Below are 21,312 nucleotides of genomic sequence, written 5' to 3'. Positions count from 1 at the left end.
GCAGGAGAGCCACACGAGCTCCTCCCCCAAGTGAGCAAGGTCTTTGGAAAGTGCATCTAAACATCCAAATATCCACGCAGCCTTGGAACTGCACTCGGGTAGGAGCAGTGCCTCAAACAGGATCAGCTGAGACAGAACTGATAGCTCACAACATAATATCAAGAAAGTCCAGGATAAATCCTAAAACCCACTCATCACACCAAGAACTAGAAAGCGAACAGGCCGTGGAACCTACAGGACAGTCAGAAAACTATGGGAGCGCCTCAGAGCGTGTGCTCTGAGGCAGGGGGATAGCTGGGTGACATCAGGTCTGTTCCCACCCACAGACACACCAGGCGGGGACCCTGAGACCCATACCATCCGGGATCAAATCTTGTCCTAGGGGAGACTCTGCTCTGTCACCTTCTCAGAGCTGCTGAGGAGTCCCATGGCATTCTAGAAGCTTCTCTATGTGCACTCAAATCACCCAGGAAAGCTAGCAGTCCCATGCGTGCCTGGGTCCTCCACCCAGCTGAATCCTAATCATATCCTAACCCCAGTCCCTCCAACTCATTCTGTTGTTTCTCATTCTGAGTTTATAAGATCCTACCTGGATTTCATTTATTTACCTGGAGTGGCTGGTCCCTGCCCACGTTTTCCACTACGTGCCCGCCCTGAGGCTAGTAAGCACTATCAGATATCAGAGGATGCTTTCTCAGGCCAAAAGTCCCCAGGTGTTCAGTGGGAGGACTAGAAGCTGAACTGGTTCCCTGATTTCTCTGTCCAGTGTCCTCAAATCTACAGGATAAAGTGGGTGGCAGCACTGAAGGAGGGAGCAGGAGTGCAGTCTCTGGAAGGGGGTCTTCTGGACCCCAGCTCCTCTGTGAACTATGATTCTGTTACCTTTAAGTCACAGGAGAATGCCTGGAGTAAAGATTGTCAAGGGGAGTCTTCTGTAGAGCGACTGGGACTCAGAACCAACTCTGGACACGCCACTGACGGCTGCAGACCAGCTGCCAGGGCACTTAACAACACCTTTCAGTCACAAACACAAAACCACCACCACCACCCAATCTAGCTGATTCCAACTCACCTGACCTGAGCAGTGTTATGCCTTTGGACGTTATTTTATTGCTTTCTTAAAATATAGGGAGGGGAAACTGAAGGGTAGGAGAGAGAAAAGACAAAGTATGCAACAGTTAGGACGTCAATTAACAGTTTGTAATGTGTAAACTGCTTGCCTAGAACTTACGCAGATCATCAAACCCAAGTCCCACTTTATGCTTTCAGAGCAATGCTGTGGTGGCTACAGGTGCAGATCTGAATGTTCACGACTTCACACAAAGACGTTTTAAAATCCTGATGATTTCACACACAACAACTTTTCAGAGATCAGAATAATAGCTGCTTTTTGCTGGGTGCCTACTACTACCTGCCAGGCACTGTGCTAAGCCATATACAGCCGATTTATCCTCAGAAAAAGGTTTCCATGTGCAGACTTATTAGCCTTATGGATGAGGAAAGAGATGCTGAACGGTGAGGTTAAGGAACTTTTTCAAAGGCAGTCAACTCATCCCTATGACTGGGAAGCTATGTTCTTTCCACAAGAGTCCTTTGCACCCCCACAAAGATCTCAAAGTCAGCAGCTTTAATGTAACAGAACAACCCTACGCTATAGTATCCGCCTCTTTCCTCCAAATACAGCATAACACTATCTCAGAGAGCCTGCTGTGCGAGTTCCCCTCATGTGGGAAAGCTCAGGGTCTCTGGGAGTCGCCTGCAGCCCTAGGACCTTGACTTCCACTTAGAAAGAACGTCCATAGGAGGCCCCACCTGAGGCTGGCTCCCCAGATCCTACCAGCCACCATCACCAACAGAAGGAGAGAAAGACCTCACTGTCCTGATATAAATGGACCAAAACGCTCTTAAATTTACCTTTGGAGTTAGAAAAATATTTCCATCCTAACCAGGTAAGTTCTGATTTATTGTCATTCATACGGAATTCATCGAAACCTACTATCGTGTATATACTGTATTAAAATGACGTCTCTGTCATTTTCTGTTCAAATGTCTCTATTTGAACGACATCATCATCCATTCAATAGCAGGAAATCCTCCCAGTCCTCAAAGAGAGAACACACAAGACTTTCAGGCTGGCAAGAGTGAGGAGGAGGACCACTCACTGACCTGGGCTTGCCTTTCTTAGAGGGAGTGTTTCTCTCTCCTCTTGATCACCCCCATCCTTCCAGCTAATATACACACACAGCGCTGTGTCAGCCCAGAGTCAGGACACAGAACAGTAAGGGGTCCTCAGGCACAGATGCCCCAGGGTGGCCCCTTGATCCAAGTATGTCCCGTACCTATGCTGCCCTCAGAGCCTGTGCCCACGGTGCTGCCTGGCTCACCTCGGAGGTTCCAGAGGTAAGACACAGGGAAGGACCCAGACACTCTACCCTCCAGAAGCTCTGCTAATATTGCAGACAGGTTATTTCAGTGACTGTGTCTTGTTTTACAATCTTGGACTCTAAAATCTTCCCTCTGATTGCTCCAACAGTGGGCAAGACAGTAAAACTCATTGTGAAAGCCCAACTTTGCTCCTCAGGCAGGCTGTCTGCATTCCGTAAAAGCACTGCTTCTGCTAAGAAACAGGAACACCTGGGTGCAGCCTGGGGGCCCTCTGCCCTCGGGGCAGCCCGAGATCCCTCAGGGGCTCTGGGGGTGGAGGACAGCCCTGGAACTGGGCAGGCGGGCTTTCTCAGTTGCAGCAAAAGAATGTGCTGTGCTGGGAAGCAGCCCCGGCTCCTCCGGAAAGCCGCACATCTGTAAACCAGGCTTTCCTCTGCCCCAGTGAGTCTCAGCAAAGACAAAGCATGGCTTTCTTCTAGAAGGAGGAGCCTTTCAAGCTCTGGGGCTGGGGCATTTTGTCCCATAGCCTTTGGACCTGAGGGCTGTCCTCAAGTGACAGGGGACTCTGGGAAGAGTCACCCTCCTCCCCAGTCCTGACTTCCCTGCCCTTCCTGGCCCTGGGAATTGGCATCCCACCTCCTCCCACTCCCATGCCTCCCCTCCCCCACTGCCCCAGAGCTCAGGTTTCAGCATCAGCGGAGACGTGGCCAGAGGCTGCAGAGAGCAGGGACTGGGCGCGGCACTTACCTGGGCACCTCGGGGCGCCGGTCAGTCCACAGACAGCCAGGGAGGTTGGGGGGCCAGGCGAAGGCGCTCCCAGGACTGTCCCCAGCGGAGTCCCCCACCCACCGGGGCAGGGCGACTCTGGGTTCCGGTGTCCCGGGGGAGTCGGGGCGGGACGCGGGGCGGCCACCTCTGAGGAGGCCCATTCAGAGGGCGGCAGGGAGAGCTCGTCCGAGGAAAGAATCTGGGCTTGCTGGGCGGCCGCTGGCTCTGTCGGGCGGCCTGCCCATTCAATGCCTCAGACGGCAGTGGCCCCGCCTCGCTCCACTGCGCGGTTTGCTTCCTTTTCATTTCTTTCCCCTTTTTTTTTCCCTTTCCCTCCCTTTAATCTCCTGCAAACTCTCCGCTGAAGCCCTCCACAGCTTAGCTGCAGCCCCAGAGTCAGTGCTATTCAAGGGACAAGCAGCTAGTGCACGTGCGGCTGGTGACCCTGGGGAGACAGACACCCCAAACCGCACCCCCAAGGGCAGCCTCCTGTCCACGACTGAGCCTCAAGAGTCACCTCCCCCAAAGGCAGACGGGCTCCCCTGGGATCCGATGCTCACAAAGAAGAAGCTTCTGGAAACCACTGCAGTCCCTGGTGAGCTTTGCATCCCACCCACCAGCCAGGCTCCACACCCCAGTCCCTTCCCCCTAGGTGGGGCCATTGCCTCTCATCCGCCCCAGTCACCAGCCCTAAGAAGACCTTCACTTCATCCCCTGCCCAAGGTAGCCTGGGGGACCGTCCTCTTGTTTTCTTCCTGGCCGCAGTCACTCCCACACCCTACCACACCCAGTCTGCAGAGTCTCATTTCCAACCACTTAGCCTGTTTCACCTGGCTGGTAGCTTAGTCCACCAACAGCCTGTTGGTGGACCTAAACACATTCTATCCCTTTCTTCCCTCTTCTCTGCCCAAGTTCTTCCCTCTAGCTGGAAGGCCTACTACCCAGTAATCTGGTGAACTCCTATATACTCCTCAAAGCCCATTTCAAGTGCCCCCCACCCTGTCACAAGACTTGGGACACCATCCCCCTCAGTCAGTAAGTTCACGCTCCAGATCTCAAGGCCTGAGATCTAACAGTAACAAGTCCATAAAGCATGGTAGAGAGGCTCTGTCCTGTGTATGGCCTTTGAGACTGAAGCTCCAGGCAGCAGATACCGGCCTAACCAGGTTTATGTCCACCAAGCACAGAGGGGAGTGGGCACTCACGCCTCGCCTCTCCTCTGCCTTTCAGATCCGGCATGATCCACTTCATCTGTTAAAGCCTAGTGCTGATGCCACTTACCCTAAAGTCCTCCCTGAGACAGAAGGTCCCATATCACTCCTGGGAGGCGCCTTTCTTGCTGGCGGGCCGGCACTGGCAATGCCTTCAGCACATCACAAGGGGACGAGGCGCCTGCACACGCAAGCAGGCTTCCAGAACACGCTCCAACCACCCTGGGCTGAGTCACACCTGCCCAGCCCCGGCATGACCCTCTGACCCACTCATCATCCTGGTGAAAGTTGACAGGTACACGCCTCTCATCAGGAGAGACAGGTACACCTGTGACCCTTGGGTCACCTCCGTAAGTTACAGGTCAAGAAGATCCCAAGGACCCTCCGCCCCAAGGTCTGAGCAGGGTACTTCCTCTGGCTTCTTTCTGCGCCTGCAGGGCAGCAGCTCCTGCACAGGATCTGTAGGAAATGCCTGAGCACAGCCCAGGCCAGGCCCAGCCAGCGGATGGACGGGCCTTTCCCGTGGCCCACAGCTCCCTGGACAGAGAGGAAGGCGGCCGTCCGGCAGTCAGGCCCAGGAAGGGCAGTGATGCAATGGCACTCCCCAGGGTGGGTCCTTCCCCTGGGGCCAGCTGACCCTGTGGGCCTGGTAGGTCTGGGGCAGTCCACGGGCTGGGTGGAGGGGAAGGATGCTGTGTCTGTGCTGCTGCGTCTGTGACCGGGACAACTCGGGTGGGGATCCAGGAGACTTTATAACCTTCCGGAGATCTGTCTGTCCTTTTCCTTTCTTCTGCTTAGCTGGGGCAACGGGGACTAAGGTGATGTGGCTATGCTGTGAGTGGCAGCGATTCTGATGCCAAGTCACACTCAGAAAACTCATCCTCTGTAACTGTGCTGTCCCCACCCAGCACCTAGGATCTGGCTCAGTGTGAGGTGGGGTACCCATGGGTGCTCACACCCACAGGGTCACCCACTTACCCCCAGTGGAATCACGGATCAAGTGTACACAGACTGTCCACTGTTGGCAATACCAATCCTCCCCTGCACACATCAGGCCAGCCACCATGCTGCCAGCCCCCGCCGCCTCCCTCCACACTCCTAGCAGCAAACTGCATGCCTGGCTCCCTTTAAGTAAAAGGCGCCTCCCCCCTACTCACTCACTTATTTACTACTTATTAGAAAACAACACCTAACACAAAACCAGAACATTCTCTACGTCAGATGCCGGGATGTACCGATGAGTGAAACATAGGCAGATAATGGTTTGGAAGCTACAGAGGGAGAAGGACATAACCCCAAACCAGGCTCCTGTTTCCTGCAGGCTGGCCCCCAACCCTGCTCACCCCACTGGGAACCACATTCCAGGGAAGATGAGAGCTGGGCAGGCTGTTCTGGAGACAGCGGGGACCCCCTTCACCCTGATGAGGAGGTGAGAGCCAGGCGGGCTGTTCCAGGGACAGTGGGGACCTCCTTCACCTGACAAGGCGAGGCTGGCTGTCCCTCCGATACACTGCACGGTCACAGCCCCATCAGGAGAGGTGACTGCGGAACTATGAAACATCGCTATGGGCATGGGGTCAGCAACTGTGAGACTGGAGGGTGAGGCCTGAGCTGCCATGAGATGAGCAAGGCGGAGGGCGGACAGAGGCAACCCGAGTTTTTCTTCCAGAGGAAGACTCAGAAAGGCTGAGCTGTCTGGGAGGTAAGAGAGGGCAGAGAACTGTGAGGGGAGGCAAGGGTGCTAATCTGGTGGCTAAGGCACCTGAACGAGCACAGGGGAGGGTCCCCCTCAGCAGCCCCATCTTACGCCCCGAGCAGAGCAAGTGCCGTCTGAAGGCACCATCTGGTCGGTCTCTTCCAGCCACCCACCAGCCCCTGACATGCCCACCAGCCTGCCAGGTCCTTAGGGGGGCTGTGCTGTCAGCTCTCAGCACTCTGTCCTGCCCAGCATTAATTTAATGAAATGGAATCCAGGGCCTCTGCTCCACCCAACAATGGGGCATCTGCTGGATCGCCCTTAAAACTCAGTATATGACATGGCAAAGGAAGTTCAGAAGCCTTACGAAGAAGCTGCTTCAGAGAAAGGGGGCCATTAAGACCCATGCGGGCTTCTCCCATGTACACAGAAGGGGAGGGCAGAGACCACAGAGGGGAGACTTTCAAGGACCCGCAGGTCTTCAGCACGGGCTCTGCCCTAGTGAAACAGAACTAGGAGGGATCTCAGAAAGACTCCAAATGATGGTACATCACATAGGAGTCCTCAGAGCCACTCTGACACCCGCCTGCTGCTTTCCCAGGGATCGCCTGCCCACCAGCACCTGGGGAGGCACTGCCCTCTGCATTCTAGGATCCAATTCAATGGTCTGCTTCTGCAGAGAAGGAATTAAAGACAAACACAAAAAGTCAACCCCAGGACCTCAGTTACACACTGACTTCACAGCAGTCCAACCTCATGCTCCTCCAGGAAATCTAACTCCAACATCACTAGGTCCCTCTGTCCCAGGGTGTGACCCACTGAGACCTGAGGGCATGTGACATTCACCCCAAGATGTCCAACAAGAGCGTGCCAGGCCCCGGAGCACAGGAAAGGTTTTCCTTATTTTCAGACTAGGCAATTCTCATTTCCCCTGGCTTTTGTGTTTTTTAGACTTGCTCTTTCTCTTCACAGGTATATATTTAAGTGCACAGCATGTAACAAGTGCTCAAAAAGCAACAAATGCCTTGGTCTGGGCATAACCATGAATATGTGAATATATACATCCTCAGTGCATATGTGTGCTATGCAATATATATATGCAGACATACTAACACATGACAGCATTTCAACCACACACAAAGCTTCTTTACCTCATCAGGGTGGTTTGTCCAGTGTCCCTCTCTGTTAAGGAGGCACTAAAATGAGGGCACCAGGTTCCAAAAGCACTAAGCCGGGTGGACCACAGCCAGTAACCAAGGGTGAGAGGCAGATGCCAGACTTAAATCGTCACCCTTCTCAGGTCTCATAAACCCAAAATCTCCCCAAGTGTATCCCGCAGAATGCAGGGTTTTCACCAAGACAGCCACCCCCATGTTACACCATGCTAGGAATCTGCGGTCCCTGCAGGGCAGGGAGCGCCTCTAAACGAAAGGAAAAACTGCCAGAGGCATGCGGGCGCATGCTTCTAGTAAGAAAACATCTCAGCTGTTACAGGCCAGGGCTCCACGTGCATTTTCTTTCAAGTCATTCCCAGTTCTCAGAGGCATCCTATCCCCATTCAGAGAGGTGAAGAGAAAACAACACACAAGCCGAAGCGGTGGCCATGTCTGTAGAGGGATTCCAGACCCCACACTCACCGCAGGCCATGGGAGATGGTCAGCAGCCTGCAATTCACTCCACGGCTGAGACCGACCCATGTCTGTCTCCCTGGGGCAAAGCAAAATTGTGATAGATGATGGGGCTTTGGAAATGCATTCACGACCAAGTGTATTTGGAACTTAAAAACCATATTGTAAGGCAAGTTTGGGGTACTTGTCCAACGTCATGCGTGTGTGTGTGTGTGTGTGTGTGTGTGTGCATGATAAATCATTTCAGACTCTTTGTAACCCTATGGACCATAGCCCGCCAGGCTCCTCTGTCCATGGGATTCTCCAGGCAAGAATACTGGAGTGGGTTGCGACTTCCTTCTCCAGGGGATCTTCCCCACCCGGGAATCAAACCCGTGTCTCTGACATCTCCTGCATGGGCAGGCGGGTTCTTCCCCTCTAGAGCCACCTAGGAAGCCCAATATCACGTACAATACAGCTGCTATTATTTTTGCTTCAGTTTTAAAACTGTCTTAAGAGGTTTGCAACTGGTACAAGAACTGTATAGTGGTGACTGAGGACCCACATGTGTCTGTCACCAACCCCAGGGCCTGCTCCCAGACCACTGGCCTGTGAGGCTGAGCACTACGAGAGCAGCAAAAACCCATTGGCGGCACATCAGAATAAGTCTTATAGGCTGAGATTCAAGAGCAGTCCACCAGATGGAGGATGACATGAGCTGATAAAATAAATTTAGAGAAACAAAGACTCCTCTAAACTCAAAGGAAGCAAACAAAAGATGGCATTCATCACGATCGGGAAATCGTTGGCTCACGTGGGGACCCTTCCAAGCCGGCCTGTTTGGTGGATGAGGTGTCAGCACAGGATGCCAGCATCTTGTATGTTTTGAGCTTCATTCCACTCAAGCGAATGAGTGTTCTCATCTCTGCAGACTGCTGACCACACATTTACAGGCCAGTGCTGCAGGCTGACCTCCAGCCAGCCAACACCGCTGTTTATTTTTAAATATTTTGAAGCAGTCAAGTTTCCTTTTTTCATTTTCTAAATCTGGGGTGGCGGTGGGGGGAAAAACAGTGACTAACCCTGGCAGTCACACTGGGTCACAATGACCAGCAAGCGTCTTTTTGCATAGAATGCAAAGTATACCACATGTGTATACAGACGTGGGCCTTCCTATACATAGCTACATACACATATGTACCTCAATGTAAACATGTTATATATACATATATATACACACACGTATCACTTTTTAGGTTCTGCAAAATTCAAAGTCATCGGGACTTGCATAAATGTCACACATGTTCACATTCAGCACATGTTTTTATTCCTATTATAAACGTTCTCATTAAAAGTTCATAAAATTTCTAAACAAAACAGAGCTGGGTACAGAAAGAAAGCGGAGGTCTGGGAAAAGTATTTTACAGTTTGTCAAGCTTTGAAGAATGACAACTTTTTTTTTAAACAAAAATAAAGCACTGCCTCAAACTAATCTCTCTCAAGACATTCTGAATATTCCTTTCCTTCCTTCCTTCAGCAAATGTCACCCATTTTTGCCCTTTGAAACCAGCTCCAAGAGATTTCATCAGCAAACCCCATACCCTGCAGGCCAGGGCCTCCTTCCTGCAGGCTCAGAGCAGTCCAGGGTCAAAGCCCCTCCGCCACATTCACTTCACCACCCACAGCCCCAGGCAGGGCCCTGGAAACACCAGCCCTCCTCGCAGAAACAGGGGTATGCAAACTATAAGTTGCAAAATGCATAAAGGCCTTTCCTTTCAGTAAACTAATGCTGTTAATCGTGTTCATTGAAAGCAAAAGCCCCCAAATGTCCCCTAAATCCCACTTGTAAAGCCATCAGGTGAAGATAATGTTCTGTAACTAAAGATGATGGTCCTCCGCGTTGTGAATGCACAGAATGCCACTGAACTGTGCACTGCAAATGGTTCACTTATGTGAATTTTATCTCAATTAAAAAAAACCTATTATGAACTAAGTTAGAAGCTGAGCTATATCAGAATCATACACTTTTAATGAGGCCTTTCTTCGTTTTTTTTCATCATTTATTTCGAAAATGTCTATCTTTCAGACAGGAATAACAGTTCATAACACTTCATAATTCTCTCTTTTGCCTTCACAAGGATTGATAGTAAATGACCTCTTTACCTAATCTCTTACTAATATTTTTGTTTTCAAGAAACACATTTCCTTCTGGGGCTCTAAAATGTTCTAGACCCAACTCCAATGCTCGGGGGTTCCCTACGCCAACTAGCAATGCTCCGGAACCAGCCTGGGGTGCTACAGTTCAGCTCAACTCTGATCATCTGTGCAGACAGCATCAAACTCCATAGGCTAAGGGTTCAGTCCCACAAGGCTGTGCTCCCTCAGACCAACCAGCTATGATCAGAGGCTCTCACAACCCCTTTCTCAGGCTGCAATAATTTGTTATAGTGGCTCACAGAACTCAAGAGGAACATTTCACTCATCAGTTTATCATAAGAGGATATAACTAAGAACAGCCAGACTGGAGAGATAGGGAAGGGCATGGAGCTTCCATGCTGTCTCGAAGCACCTCACTCTCCCTAAATCTCCAGGCGATCAGCACTGAGGAGCTCCCTGAACTCTGTCTGTCCTTTGGCGTTTTTCTAGAGGCTTCATTACATAGGCAGGGCTGATTAAATCATTGGCCATTGGCAACTGGTTCAACTTCCAGCCCTCTCCCCTCCTTGGAGGTTGGGGGAAGGGGGAAACTGAGAGTTCCAACTCTCTAATCACAAGGTCGGTTCCCTTGGCAACATGGCCCCCAACTTTTCCAAAAGTCATCTCATTAACATGACAAAAATCACCTTTATGTTCTCATCACTTAAATTCCAAAGGCTTTAGGAGTTTGGTGGCAGAAATAAAACTAAATATATATTTCTTATCAAAAATCACAATATCACAGACTCATATCTGGGATTTCTAAGATAGCATTCCCAGAGATGTATGTCTCCCAGGGAGTAATATAGGCTGTGTCAGGGATGCACTGAAGAGACAGTCCCAAGGGGAGCCACTCCAGGCTCCTGCTTGAGGGTCCTAGGTGGGTAGGACCTGTTGGTCTACTCGTGGAGCTCACAGTATTCTGTCAGACCCTGTGACGTTCCAGCCCCGGCTGCCAGCTGTCCTCCCAGTGCCTACAACGGCCCTGCCATCTCCCGCTACCTGGCCCCAGTCCTTGAAGCTATCATCTCCTCTTCGAGTTAAAGCACACTGCTAGGATAATTCAACAATATTTGAATTCATATTTAATGAATTCATATGGACAGGGAGGCCTGGCATGCTGCAATTCATGGGGTCGCAAAGCGTAGGACACGACTGAGCGACTGAACTGATTCATTATTTGAGTAACTATTTAAATATCCCTCACTTTGCTGGAGTGAGTACTGTAATTTCAAAGAGGAGTTGTCTTAACACAGGCACAGGCAGGAACGCAACAGGGGAAGGGCAGGCTACACTGGGTTCTGACCCAACCATCTATCATCAGTAAACTTCAGCTTGCTTTCTGTTTACTTGTTCACTGCAGAGGTGGGGGGCGGGAATGAGGTGTGTGTGACACGGAGGCTCCTGAGACCCCTGGCACTGGAGTCTAGGGGCTTAAACTTAGTGCCACAGGACATGGAGGGACACAGAACAGAATGTGTGCTACCCCGAGCAGAGGGCAGAGATGCCAGGTGAGAGGGGACACCATGGGGCTCTCCCATGACCAAACTCTCCCTCGCTGACCTACCTGAGAGAGGGTCCTGGAGCTTCTCTACAAGGCCTCAGCCTTGGCCTTGGATGTCTGTCCTTGGAGGGCCCAGTCTTGGCAAGGATTCTGCTTGCTCCCTGATCAAGCTCCTCATCCCCACCCCTGATGCTCAAGCCTATCTTCAGTAGGATCCTGTTGGGCCAGTTTGGCAATAATCTTCCTTCCCTTGATGTTCCTCTTAGTAACTTTTCGTCCCCTGACCCTGTCACAGCTCTTGGGCTGTCTTTGCAGCATGAGGAGTTGAGCTCAGCTCCTTACCCTGCTGCAACAGTACCAAATAAAACGTGTTTCTACCTTTGATTGGTGTCCTGCTGTTTCTCCCTGACACTTGTCTGCTGGCTGTCTGGGAAATAAGTGGACACATTTAGGTTTATGCTGACTAGTGCTGGTTGCTCAGTCATGTCCGACTCCTTGTGACCCATGGACTGCAGCCTGCCAGGCTCCTCTGTCCATGGAATTCTCCAGACAAGAATATTGGGGTGAGTAGCCATTCCTTTCTCCAGGGAGTCTTCCCAACCCAGGGATTGAACTCAGGTCTCCAGCATTTCAGGTAGATTCTTTGCCATTGTGCCACCCGGGAAGCCTTTATACTGACTAACCTGGTACCAAGTTCAGGCTGATGGAATAACACACACAGAGGAATTTTATGTAGTTAGTGTTACACTAGCTGCATACTAACAAAGAAGCCAGAACATAACTGACATCTTAATAGCAACAAAATCAGAAATAGTCATCAAAGCTCAAATCCATTCTGATAGGGTCAGATGATTACACTCCCTGACCTGTGAATCACCCACAAATCCAACACACTTTTCCCCATCATTTCTGAAAGCATTTTTGTCAAAACTGCTCCACCCCACTGCCTATTCCAACTGCTGCTCTGCATACAGCAGATGGATCAATATGTGAAAACAGAAGCCTGAGCAGTTGCCTCTCTGTCTCGAGCCTTGTTAATGACCTAGCACTGATTGCCAACGGCCATACCACTACCCTCCATAGCTACAGAGAACAGCTGCAGCTGGGCCTCTGCTCGTATCTCCAGTGCCCTGCAGACCCCTGGTCTCCATCCTCTCCTGGTCTGAAGGACTCTCTGCCACAGGGCCTATGCCTGCTATTTCTCCATTCCAAATGCCCCTCTCCACTCACCTAGTTAACTCCTATTTAATCCTACTCACCCTTCAAACCCTCAGACCTCCTCACCAGGTAAACAACCAATAAAAATTGGCAGAGTGCCACCATTCTGTCCAGGGCTCTTCCCCATCACAGGTCACTACAAGACTGAAAAAGAAACCCTGTTGTAAAGAAGAGGGTTGAATACAGTCCCTACATGGGAGCCACCACCACCATCGCTGTGTCTCAGGGGTTAGCCATACCCCTCATACACTGCAGAGCACATGAGACCCCCAGTCAGCACTGTGTGTTTGTCTCTGAGCTCCTCCTGGGCAAACGTCCTCAAGGATTGCCAACATGAAAATACGGATGACTCAGAAGGTGTTCTTAAGATTAAATAGCTCCTCAACCATGTGACCCTGCAATCCCACTCCTAAGCATGTATCCAGAAGAAAAACAAGATCCAAAAGGACGCATGCCCCACAATGTTCATTGCAGCACTGTTTACAATAGCCAAGACTACATGTAAGCAACCTAAAACCATAAAAGAAACTTTGGAAGAAAAGTGGCCCTCCTATTAAATGATATATAGATCTTGTTTTCTCTGGAGAAAGAGGGAAAATGGAGCTAGCTGTCATTACAACTTCCTCCGCCTAAAAGACGGTATTTAAATACAAAGTCTGCTTCCTCCTCCCACCAAAGCGCATCTGATGAGCAGCAAAGGGAACCCTCACTCACCTTCCCCAGGGCAGAACAGCAGGAATCCCCAATTACAGAGAACAGCGATTCTAAAATGTAAGTTCAGCTTGGGCTACATCCCCCCTCCACCTGCCCAGGTACATGAAGTCCTGGACTCTCAAGGGAGCTGGAGAACATCCATACCAGGAAGGGGTGCTGAGCAACCCACCACCACTGTGTTAACGCTCCCTTCCCAGGGCCGGGGCACAGGCTAACTAGACCTCACAAGTATGTAAAGTGCTGGGCGGAGTGGGGGCAGGGTGCAGCAGACAAATCAGAAGTGGCCACTCAACTGGGGAGATTCAGGATGGTGGCCAAGGATGTAAGGAGTCAGGACAGGGCTCTGTGAACATAAAAGACGGGATACCTCCCAACAGGCAAGGGGCAAGGGCAGCCGTGTCTTTCAGAGTGGGGAGCTCACTGCTCTCTGAAAGCAACCCTGACTTTCTCTGAAAAGGGTGGGTCGGGTGTTTCAGTTTCTTCTTTCAACTCTAAGTAATGCTACAAGCTGAAAAGCATTGATGTTCGGCTGCTAAGAACACCATGACCCTACCCATCAACAGCTGTAAGTGCTGAGTGAACAGAAGGGAACAGAGTCAACACCACTCCCGCCCCCAGCAGGCTGCATGCTGTGTCCCTGCATCTTCCCCGGCCACAACCACATTTCTTAGGTGTGACACATGTAGAAATATTTCTGCATGAGTGGACGTCCACAGCAGAGGAAAGGAGGTGGGTGTCTTACCATGAGCTCCTTTATACAGAGCACTGGGGCTGCCCATCTGTGGCGCAGATGGGCTGAACGGAGAGTAACGTGGGCTTGTTGTCCCTGGAAAAGAAGGCAGAGTGAGGAGCTGTCCCCCTCTCCACCCTGAAGGGGTGGGATTGCACACAGGGAGCTCTGCTGCTTTCTTACCATACGGTGTTTCTGGAGACACAGGAAATGCAGGGGTGGGAGAGATGGATTCACTGCCACTGTTGGTTGGAGAGAAGATCCTGCCATCGATCACATCCAGGTCTGGGGGATACGTGGTGATCACTGCCTGAAATTGGCAAAGTGGAAGTCAGGTGAAGGCCACCTCCAGACAGCTGGGGTTCCTGGCCCTCACTGAGCCAGCCCTCTTCTAAGACTGGCAACAGGAGGCAGCCGTGGACAACTGGAAGAAGCTTCAGTAACAGTCAAGGCAAAGCGAAGTGTTTTGTGGTCAACATTACGTAGTTCATAAGTGGAGATGGCAGAGAGTTTATTTAGCAGAGGGAAATGAGTGTTAAGTAAAAAAAGCAGGATAAAAAAATCGTCACCTGTAATGTGTTTACAGATACATAAAATACCCAATGAATTAAACACAAGGGCATAGAAAAGAGGCTGGAAAGATACATTCCAGATATTAACACTGCAACTTTCTTTCCTTGTCTATTCTGGGTTCCAATTTGTCCGCTTCTGAGAATAAATGAAACCCTAATTTCAAAAGGTTCATCTTTGGGGGTTTGCCAACCTGTCTTACTTCAATTCTGATTAAAAGCCTTAAGTATGGCTCCTCAAAAACACTCTGTAGATCTCCCCGAAGGACACATATCCACAGTGACCATATTTCTTCCTCCTCCCTCCCAGGGACCCCAGGAGGCTTTGGGTCAGGGACTCGGGTTCCTTTAAGATGACTTCCGTTTGCCCTTTGCCACTGTTGTTCACTCATGGAGTTCTGAGACCTCTACCCTCACGACTCATCGCATACTTGACTCTTCAATCCCCATTCTACAGATCAGAACACAGATGACCAAGTGCATGCCGGCACAGCTCTCTTGGGAGAGGGGGGATCCCACCCAGCCGGCAGGCCTGCCTTCAGGGAGGAACCATGTTTGTGAGATAGGGACGAAGCTGGGTGGGGAACTGAACTGGCGACTTGGGACAGGGCTCAGGCCAGGCTCTGGGTAGCAGAGTGTATACCTCTTTGGCATTGTCTGGGGAGAGAAAAGGCGCCAGGCCTGGAGTCTGTTCTGAACTGGTAGTCTTTCCCCAGCTGCATTTGGAGAAGGTGGGCTGCTCCCCAGCTTCGTTATCATACTGCTCAAGGCTCAGCTTCCGGAATCTTCCCCCGAGTGGTTCATCCCCTGTTAGGAGAGAGACAAGTGGGCTGCAGGCGTTTTCATTATGGAGAACACTCACCTTCAATTAAAACTGACTTTAAAACTTCTCAGAGGCACTCTGTATTTTGAATTTTTTTAGTTCCAGAACATCTTCATCACCCAAGTCATACTCCATACCCATTAAGCATTCACTCCCCATCCCCCACCTCCAACCCCTGGCAACCATTCATCTACTTTCTGTGTCTATGGATTTGCCTACTTTGGATACTTCACGTACATGGAATCGTACACTCCACGTTCTTTGGTGTCTGACTTCTTTCACCCCGCATGACCCTTTCGAAGCCCATCCCCTTACTGGGTGAAATGACCACTGTCCATGTCCCATCTGTTTTTCTCAATGTCAGCTCCAGCAGGGAGCCGTGCCTTGCTAGTTCCCCAAGGTCAAGAACACTGCCCGGCCCACCAGAGGTGCTCAGGAAGCATATGGAACAAAGAAAGGCTGGGACCCAGGATCAAAGCTTCTTCCCCATCACTGAGTGAGCAAGAAAGAATAAGACTGAAAGAAGCCAGGCTGCCTAACAGCCGCAGGGACTTGGTCTGAGGCCTCTGCCCTAGTAATCCATCTTCTTCTCAAGGCATCAGTGGTTAACTTTGGGGTCAGAGTGCTTGCACCTTGCTCTAGTCTGAGGAAGTAACAGCCACTCAGACCAGAGACATGGAAACCTTTTCTTGAGACACAAACAGGAATACATATTCACTTGTCTACACAAACGGTCACCTTCTTTATAAAACTTTGTCCATTCTTCGTTACCACCATGAATCATCTAAGTGCTTATTTGCTCAATCCCAGTGTACAGGTATAGTGATATCAGAATTGTAACCAGTACAACTTTTTATTTCAAAGTGTCAAAAAATACTTTGTGTTTTATCGGAGGTCCACACTGTTGCTCAGGGGACCCACAGGGGCTGCTGTGCATGGACATGCAACCCAGGGGGCATCCTCAGACTCACAGGGACGCAAGGAAGCAGCCCAGGCAACCAGCAGCTCTGACAGCCTGCCTACTCCTTTCGAAAGCAGCTTCTAGGGAGGACCAGGCCGTGGACGGTGCCCGGGGCTCTGGGATAGGACTGGGCTGGGTGTGACCTACGGTGGCTGAGAACATGCCAGAGGTGTGTGCGAGCCCTGTGTGCTCATCCCCAGTCAGGGCCAGAGTGCCCTGAAGGCCACACCACCTGCAGAGGTGCACAGTCGAGTGAGGCCCCTGAGCATGACCGCTCGACTCAACAGTGAGGAATTCTGGGCAGGGGAAAGCTAAACTCAAGCACTAACACTCAACATCCACTGCCCACTGTCCAGTGCAAGAAACATCATAGATCCTTCAGCCGTGCCCCAACCAACAAAGACTCACTTTATAGTGGATGGGGGAGAGGGTCTGGGGAATCTCAGCAGAGGTAGTTTGGGAGACTTGCTGCAGGCTATTAGGATGGCAGTGTGTCTTTCTATCGATGACGCACGTGTGTGCTAAGTCACTTCAGCCGTGTCTGACTCTCTGCAACCCTATGGGCTATCATGCGCCAGGCTCCTCTGTCCATGGGATTCTCCAGGCAAGAATAACCTGGAGTGGGTTGCCATGCCCTCCTCCAGGGGATATTCCAACCCAGGGATCAAACCCACACCTTTTATGTCTTCTGCGTTGCAGGCAGATTCTTTACCACTAGCGCCACCTGGGAAGCCCTGCACAGAGGCATCGCTCTCCCAGCAGAGTGTGTCTGCCCTTCCTAAAGAGGCAAAGATATAGGCACCAGAGTTATCAGAGGCCAGGCCTCCCCAGACGACAGACTGCGCCCTCCTCTCAGACTGCAGTGCAGATAGGAGGGACCCCAGCACCACTTCCAGCCCACTGTGACATCCTTGGAGAAACAAGGGGGGGGGGGGGGCATGATGCTGCTGTGGCACTGGGATGTGCCCACGTGCACCCACCTCTGCTGGGGGAATGACAAACAACAACCAGGCTCCCCACAGCAGCCAGGCCTGGGCACACAGGCTCACAGAGGAAATCCCACAATTACAAGATTAAGGTGGTGTACTGCATCTTTTTGCAGACGAGGAAAATGGGATCTTGGGTTGACCTCTGCCCTTCCACACACAGCACGCTCCAGAATTTTACTGCACTTGACACCATTTTTTTTACAAATGGAAGGTTTGTGTCAATTCTGCATCCAGCACATTTACTGCATCATTTCCCACAGCACTGGTTCACTTTGCATCTCTGTGTCACATTTTGGTAATTCTCACAATACTTGAAACTTTTTCATTATTATATTTGTGATGGTAATTTGTACTCAGTGGTCTTTGATACTGTAATTACTTTTTTGTTTTGTATGTTTAAATTAAGGTATGATCACTGTCTTTTTTTTTTTTTTTTAGACATAACACTCTTGTATACTTAACAGACTACAAAGACGCTTGCTCCTTGGAAGAAAAGCTATGACCAACCTAGACAGCATATTAAAAAGCAGAGAAGTTACTTTGCCAACAAAGGTCCATCTAGCCAAAGCTATGGTTTTTCCAGTAGTCGTGTATGGATGTGAGAGTTGAACTGTGATGAAAGCTGAACGTCCAAGAATTGATGCTTTTGAACTGTAGTGTTGGAGAAGACTCTTGAGAGTCCCTTGGACTGCAAGGAGATCCAACCAGTCCATTCTAAAGGAGATCAGCCCTGGGATTTCTTTGGAAGGAATGATGCTAAAGCTGAAACTCCAATACTTTGGCCACCTGATGTGAAGAACTGACTCACTAGAAAAGACCCTGATGCTAGGAAAGATTAAAGGAAAGAGGAAAAGGGGACGACAGAGGATGACATGGTTGGATGGCATCACTGACTCAACAGACATGAATTTGAGAAAGCTCTGAGAGTTGGTGATCAACAGGGAAGCCTGGCATGCTGCAGTCCATGGGGTCACAAAGAGTCGGACACGACTGAGTGACTGAACTGAACTGAATAGTATAAATATAACTTTCAGATGCACTTGGAAACCAAAAACATATCTGAGTCACTTTATTGAGGCGATATTTGCTTTATGACAATGGTCTGAAGCCCAGCCTTCAATGTCCCTGAGGTCTGTACCTGTGTTCAGTTTCTATGTGAAGATCCACAAACACAAACAGTGCCTGGCGTCTGATTAACAAACATCATTCTGACAAGTCCGCTGGACCCTCCCATTAGATACAGAGACAGTCCCGTGGGAGGTGGCTTTCTGCACCAATACGCTCACAGGAGTTGTACAAGTTACCCTAATTTACAGACAGCAGCACTAGAGTGTCCTCGAGGTTCGGATGGGAGTGCCTCTTGGGATCACACCCTTTGAGTCATCCAACAGCGGCTGGAGGCAGGCTGCCCACCCTCTCCGGGGAGTGCCTTGATTCCATTTCACTTAGTCAGTTAAATAAGAAATGCTTCAAACCCATACTCAGAACTGTAGTAAAGAAGCCACTCATAAATCTGGCTATGACCAAATTTTTCCTCTTCAGTCGAGAAGTCCAAAGAATCTGTCTGACAATTCAGGAGACGTGGGTTCAGTCCCTGGGTTGGGAAGGTCCCTTGGAGAAGGAAATGGCAACCCACTCCAGTATTCTTGCCTAGAAAATCCCATGGACAGAGGAGCCTAGTGGGCTATAGTCTATGGGGTCGCAAAGAGCTGGACATGACTGAGCGTCCAGAGAAGTCAAATCTGGAAAAAGAGGAAGGAGGAGACACGGCGAGCAGGATAGAATTGCTGCACTGAGCCCTGTGCCCACACCGGCTGGGTCCCTGCAGATGGCTCGGCAAACTGCCCCCTCCTGGGGCCTTCCTCAGGCAAAGGGCATCTGGGGCCACCCCCTGCCCTGCTCAGCCCTGGTGCAGCCAGTAGAAAAGGCCCCAGGACCCCACTGCCCTCCAAGTCACAAAAGCGATAGGAATCAGCATAGAAACCATGGAAACCTAGGATGACAGGGTTACCAACAATCCCAGTGACCTGCAAGTCCCCGTACAAGCCCTGCTCACATTCTCAGCCAGGAGTCTGTGTGGGGGATCTGGTGGGGAGCAGCTCTTCCTGAACAAAATGCTGCCTACCGGTCTCATCCTCGGGATTTTCACTTTCCCACCAACACGTAGCATCGCGACATGGTCTGCAGTGGCCTTACAATCAGAGGCGGCCCACTCCAGCCAGTCCCTACGCTGGGCAGTCAGATGTCTTCAGATCCTTCTCCTCTCCTCCTAACACAGGACATGATACACACCAGGCCTCAAGACCCACCTATCCAGGCTGGAAAGGGGGCAGGTGTTCTCAGGTGCCCCCCTCATCACTACTCCTGAAGGCCTGAGAATATCAGTGTTTCAATGATTCACCTTATTCATGGGTGGAGCTGGGGTCAAAGACAGAGAAATAACACATGCTGAGCCTGAGTGCATCTGTCTGCGAGGCGTCGCCTCAGTCCAGGCCAGGCTGAGGGGTAGGGCTCAGCTTCACTATGGGATGTTGGACCTTGCTGAGTATGAGAGAAAAGCAAGGCTTGCCCGTTCGGTCATTCAGGCCACTCACAGGGACGGAGCCCTGCCAGGATCAGGGCAGTGTACCCTTACACCGGCCACCACAAGAAAGTGGCATGGAGTGAGTGCAGGAAAATTTGGGGGTGCTGAAGACAGAACAGGAGAGCCAGTCCTCATATGGGGGCACCCAGACATACCCACTGAGCCCTGGAGAAGTGGGGGTCTGGGGCCTAGAAGCGGGGTGCCCGCCAAGCACTTAGCACCTGGGACTGAATACAGCCTAACTAGGAAGGTGGCACAATGGTCGCCAATCTACCACTGAACCAATGGAGGTTCAAGAGGTGACATTCTCAGATAACTCACTAGAAAACTGTATTTTTAGAAGCCAGGAGCCCCTTGGCTACTCTTCACCTAAATACAGAGAACTTCCAGTTATGCAACAGAGTGAAATCGCATGGTCATAGGTAACTCAGAGCACACAGATTTTCCCTGCACTGTGCTAGGGCAGATTCAGATTTATCTGGGTAACTATCTGATCCTATTTAAAAATGAACTTGAGAACCAGCGAGGTGAGGTGACCCACTCTACCTGCTCAAATAAAGCCTGGACCTGCATAGCAGCCAGCACAGGGAGTCACCACCCAGCACCCTGGCACAGAACACCCATCCATGCTCGGAGTTCTACAGCAAGCAGAATTTCTCCTGCCTCACCGAACAGTGGGACAGCCTCCAGAAGGTTAGGCCACAGCCCCAAGATGACACATGAATGTGAAACAGTGATTCTCAAATGTGACTGAACATTAAAATCACACTAAAAATCCTGACTCTAGGGCCTCACCCCTTACCTGTGAAGTCACAACCCTCAGGAGTGAGGTCCAGGTGTCAGCACTTTTTTTAAATGCTCATATTTCCAACACACAAACAAGCTCGAGATCCAGGGCTCATCTCAATCCTGGATTCACACTGGAGTTTTACAAGTGGGTAACATTTAAGATAATTATGACCCCTGAGACATGACCCAGGCCAATCCAACCGAACCTCCTGGAGGCGGAAGCTACACGGGCACTTTAATCACCTGCATTTTGTCCAGTTCCTAGGTGAGTGTGCTGTGCAGCCAGGTGGCAAATGCCGGCTCTGATGAGTGAATGAAAACTCATGACCTCCTAGAACATGACCTTCGTCTTCTATCTGGGGCACTTCGAGGTAAAGCGCCCTTAATCTATTTATTTATCTCATATAAGAATGAAGCCTGCGTCATCAAGGCTTGCACGGTGGGTTCTGGAAACTCCCTTGCCTTCCTAGAAGCAAAAACAATCGCCAAGGATTCGCCTGGATTATTTGGCTCCCGAGTTAAGTTTGAGGCCTCCTGATTTCAGCTCATTCAAATAAACATGTGCATC

General features: G+C 50.6%; 1 protein-coding gene across 6 annotated transcripts in view; it reads right to left on the bottom strand.

The window, feature by feature from the left end:
* The window catches only part of TNS3 (tensin 3), a 222,311-nt gene that overhangs the window by 33,521 nt on the left and 167,478 nt on the right, over nucleotides 1-21,312 (bottom strand). For 5 of the 6 annotated variants that reach the window (XM_068973010.1, XM_068973012.1, XM_068973011.1 and 2 more), the window contains 3 exons: nucleotides 15,242-15,405; nucleotides 14,213-14,339; nucleotides 14,042-14,125 (listed from right to left, as the gene is read on the bottom strand). In XM_068973010.1, coding sequence (XP_068829111.1) covers nucleotides 14,042-14,125; nucleotides 14,213-14,339; nucleotides 15,242-15,405 — 375 coding nt within the window. The remainder of the gene's footprint in view (nucleotides 1-14,041; nucleotides 14,126-14,212; nucleotides 14,340-15,241; nucleotides 15,406-21,312) is intronic. The other variant, XM_068973009.1, reaches the window with a different exon arrangement.

Source organism: Capricornis sumatraensis, chromosome 5 (assembly GCF_032405125.1).
Source record: "Capricornis sumatraensis isolate serow.1 chromosome 5, serow.2, whole genome shotgun sequence".
NCBI lineage: Eukaryota > Metazoa > Chordata > Mammalia > Artiodactyla > Bovidae > Capricornis > Capricornis sumatraensis.
This window is presented reverse-complemented; position numbering and strand designations above follow the sequence as displayed.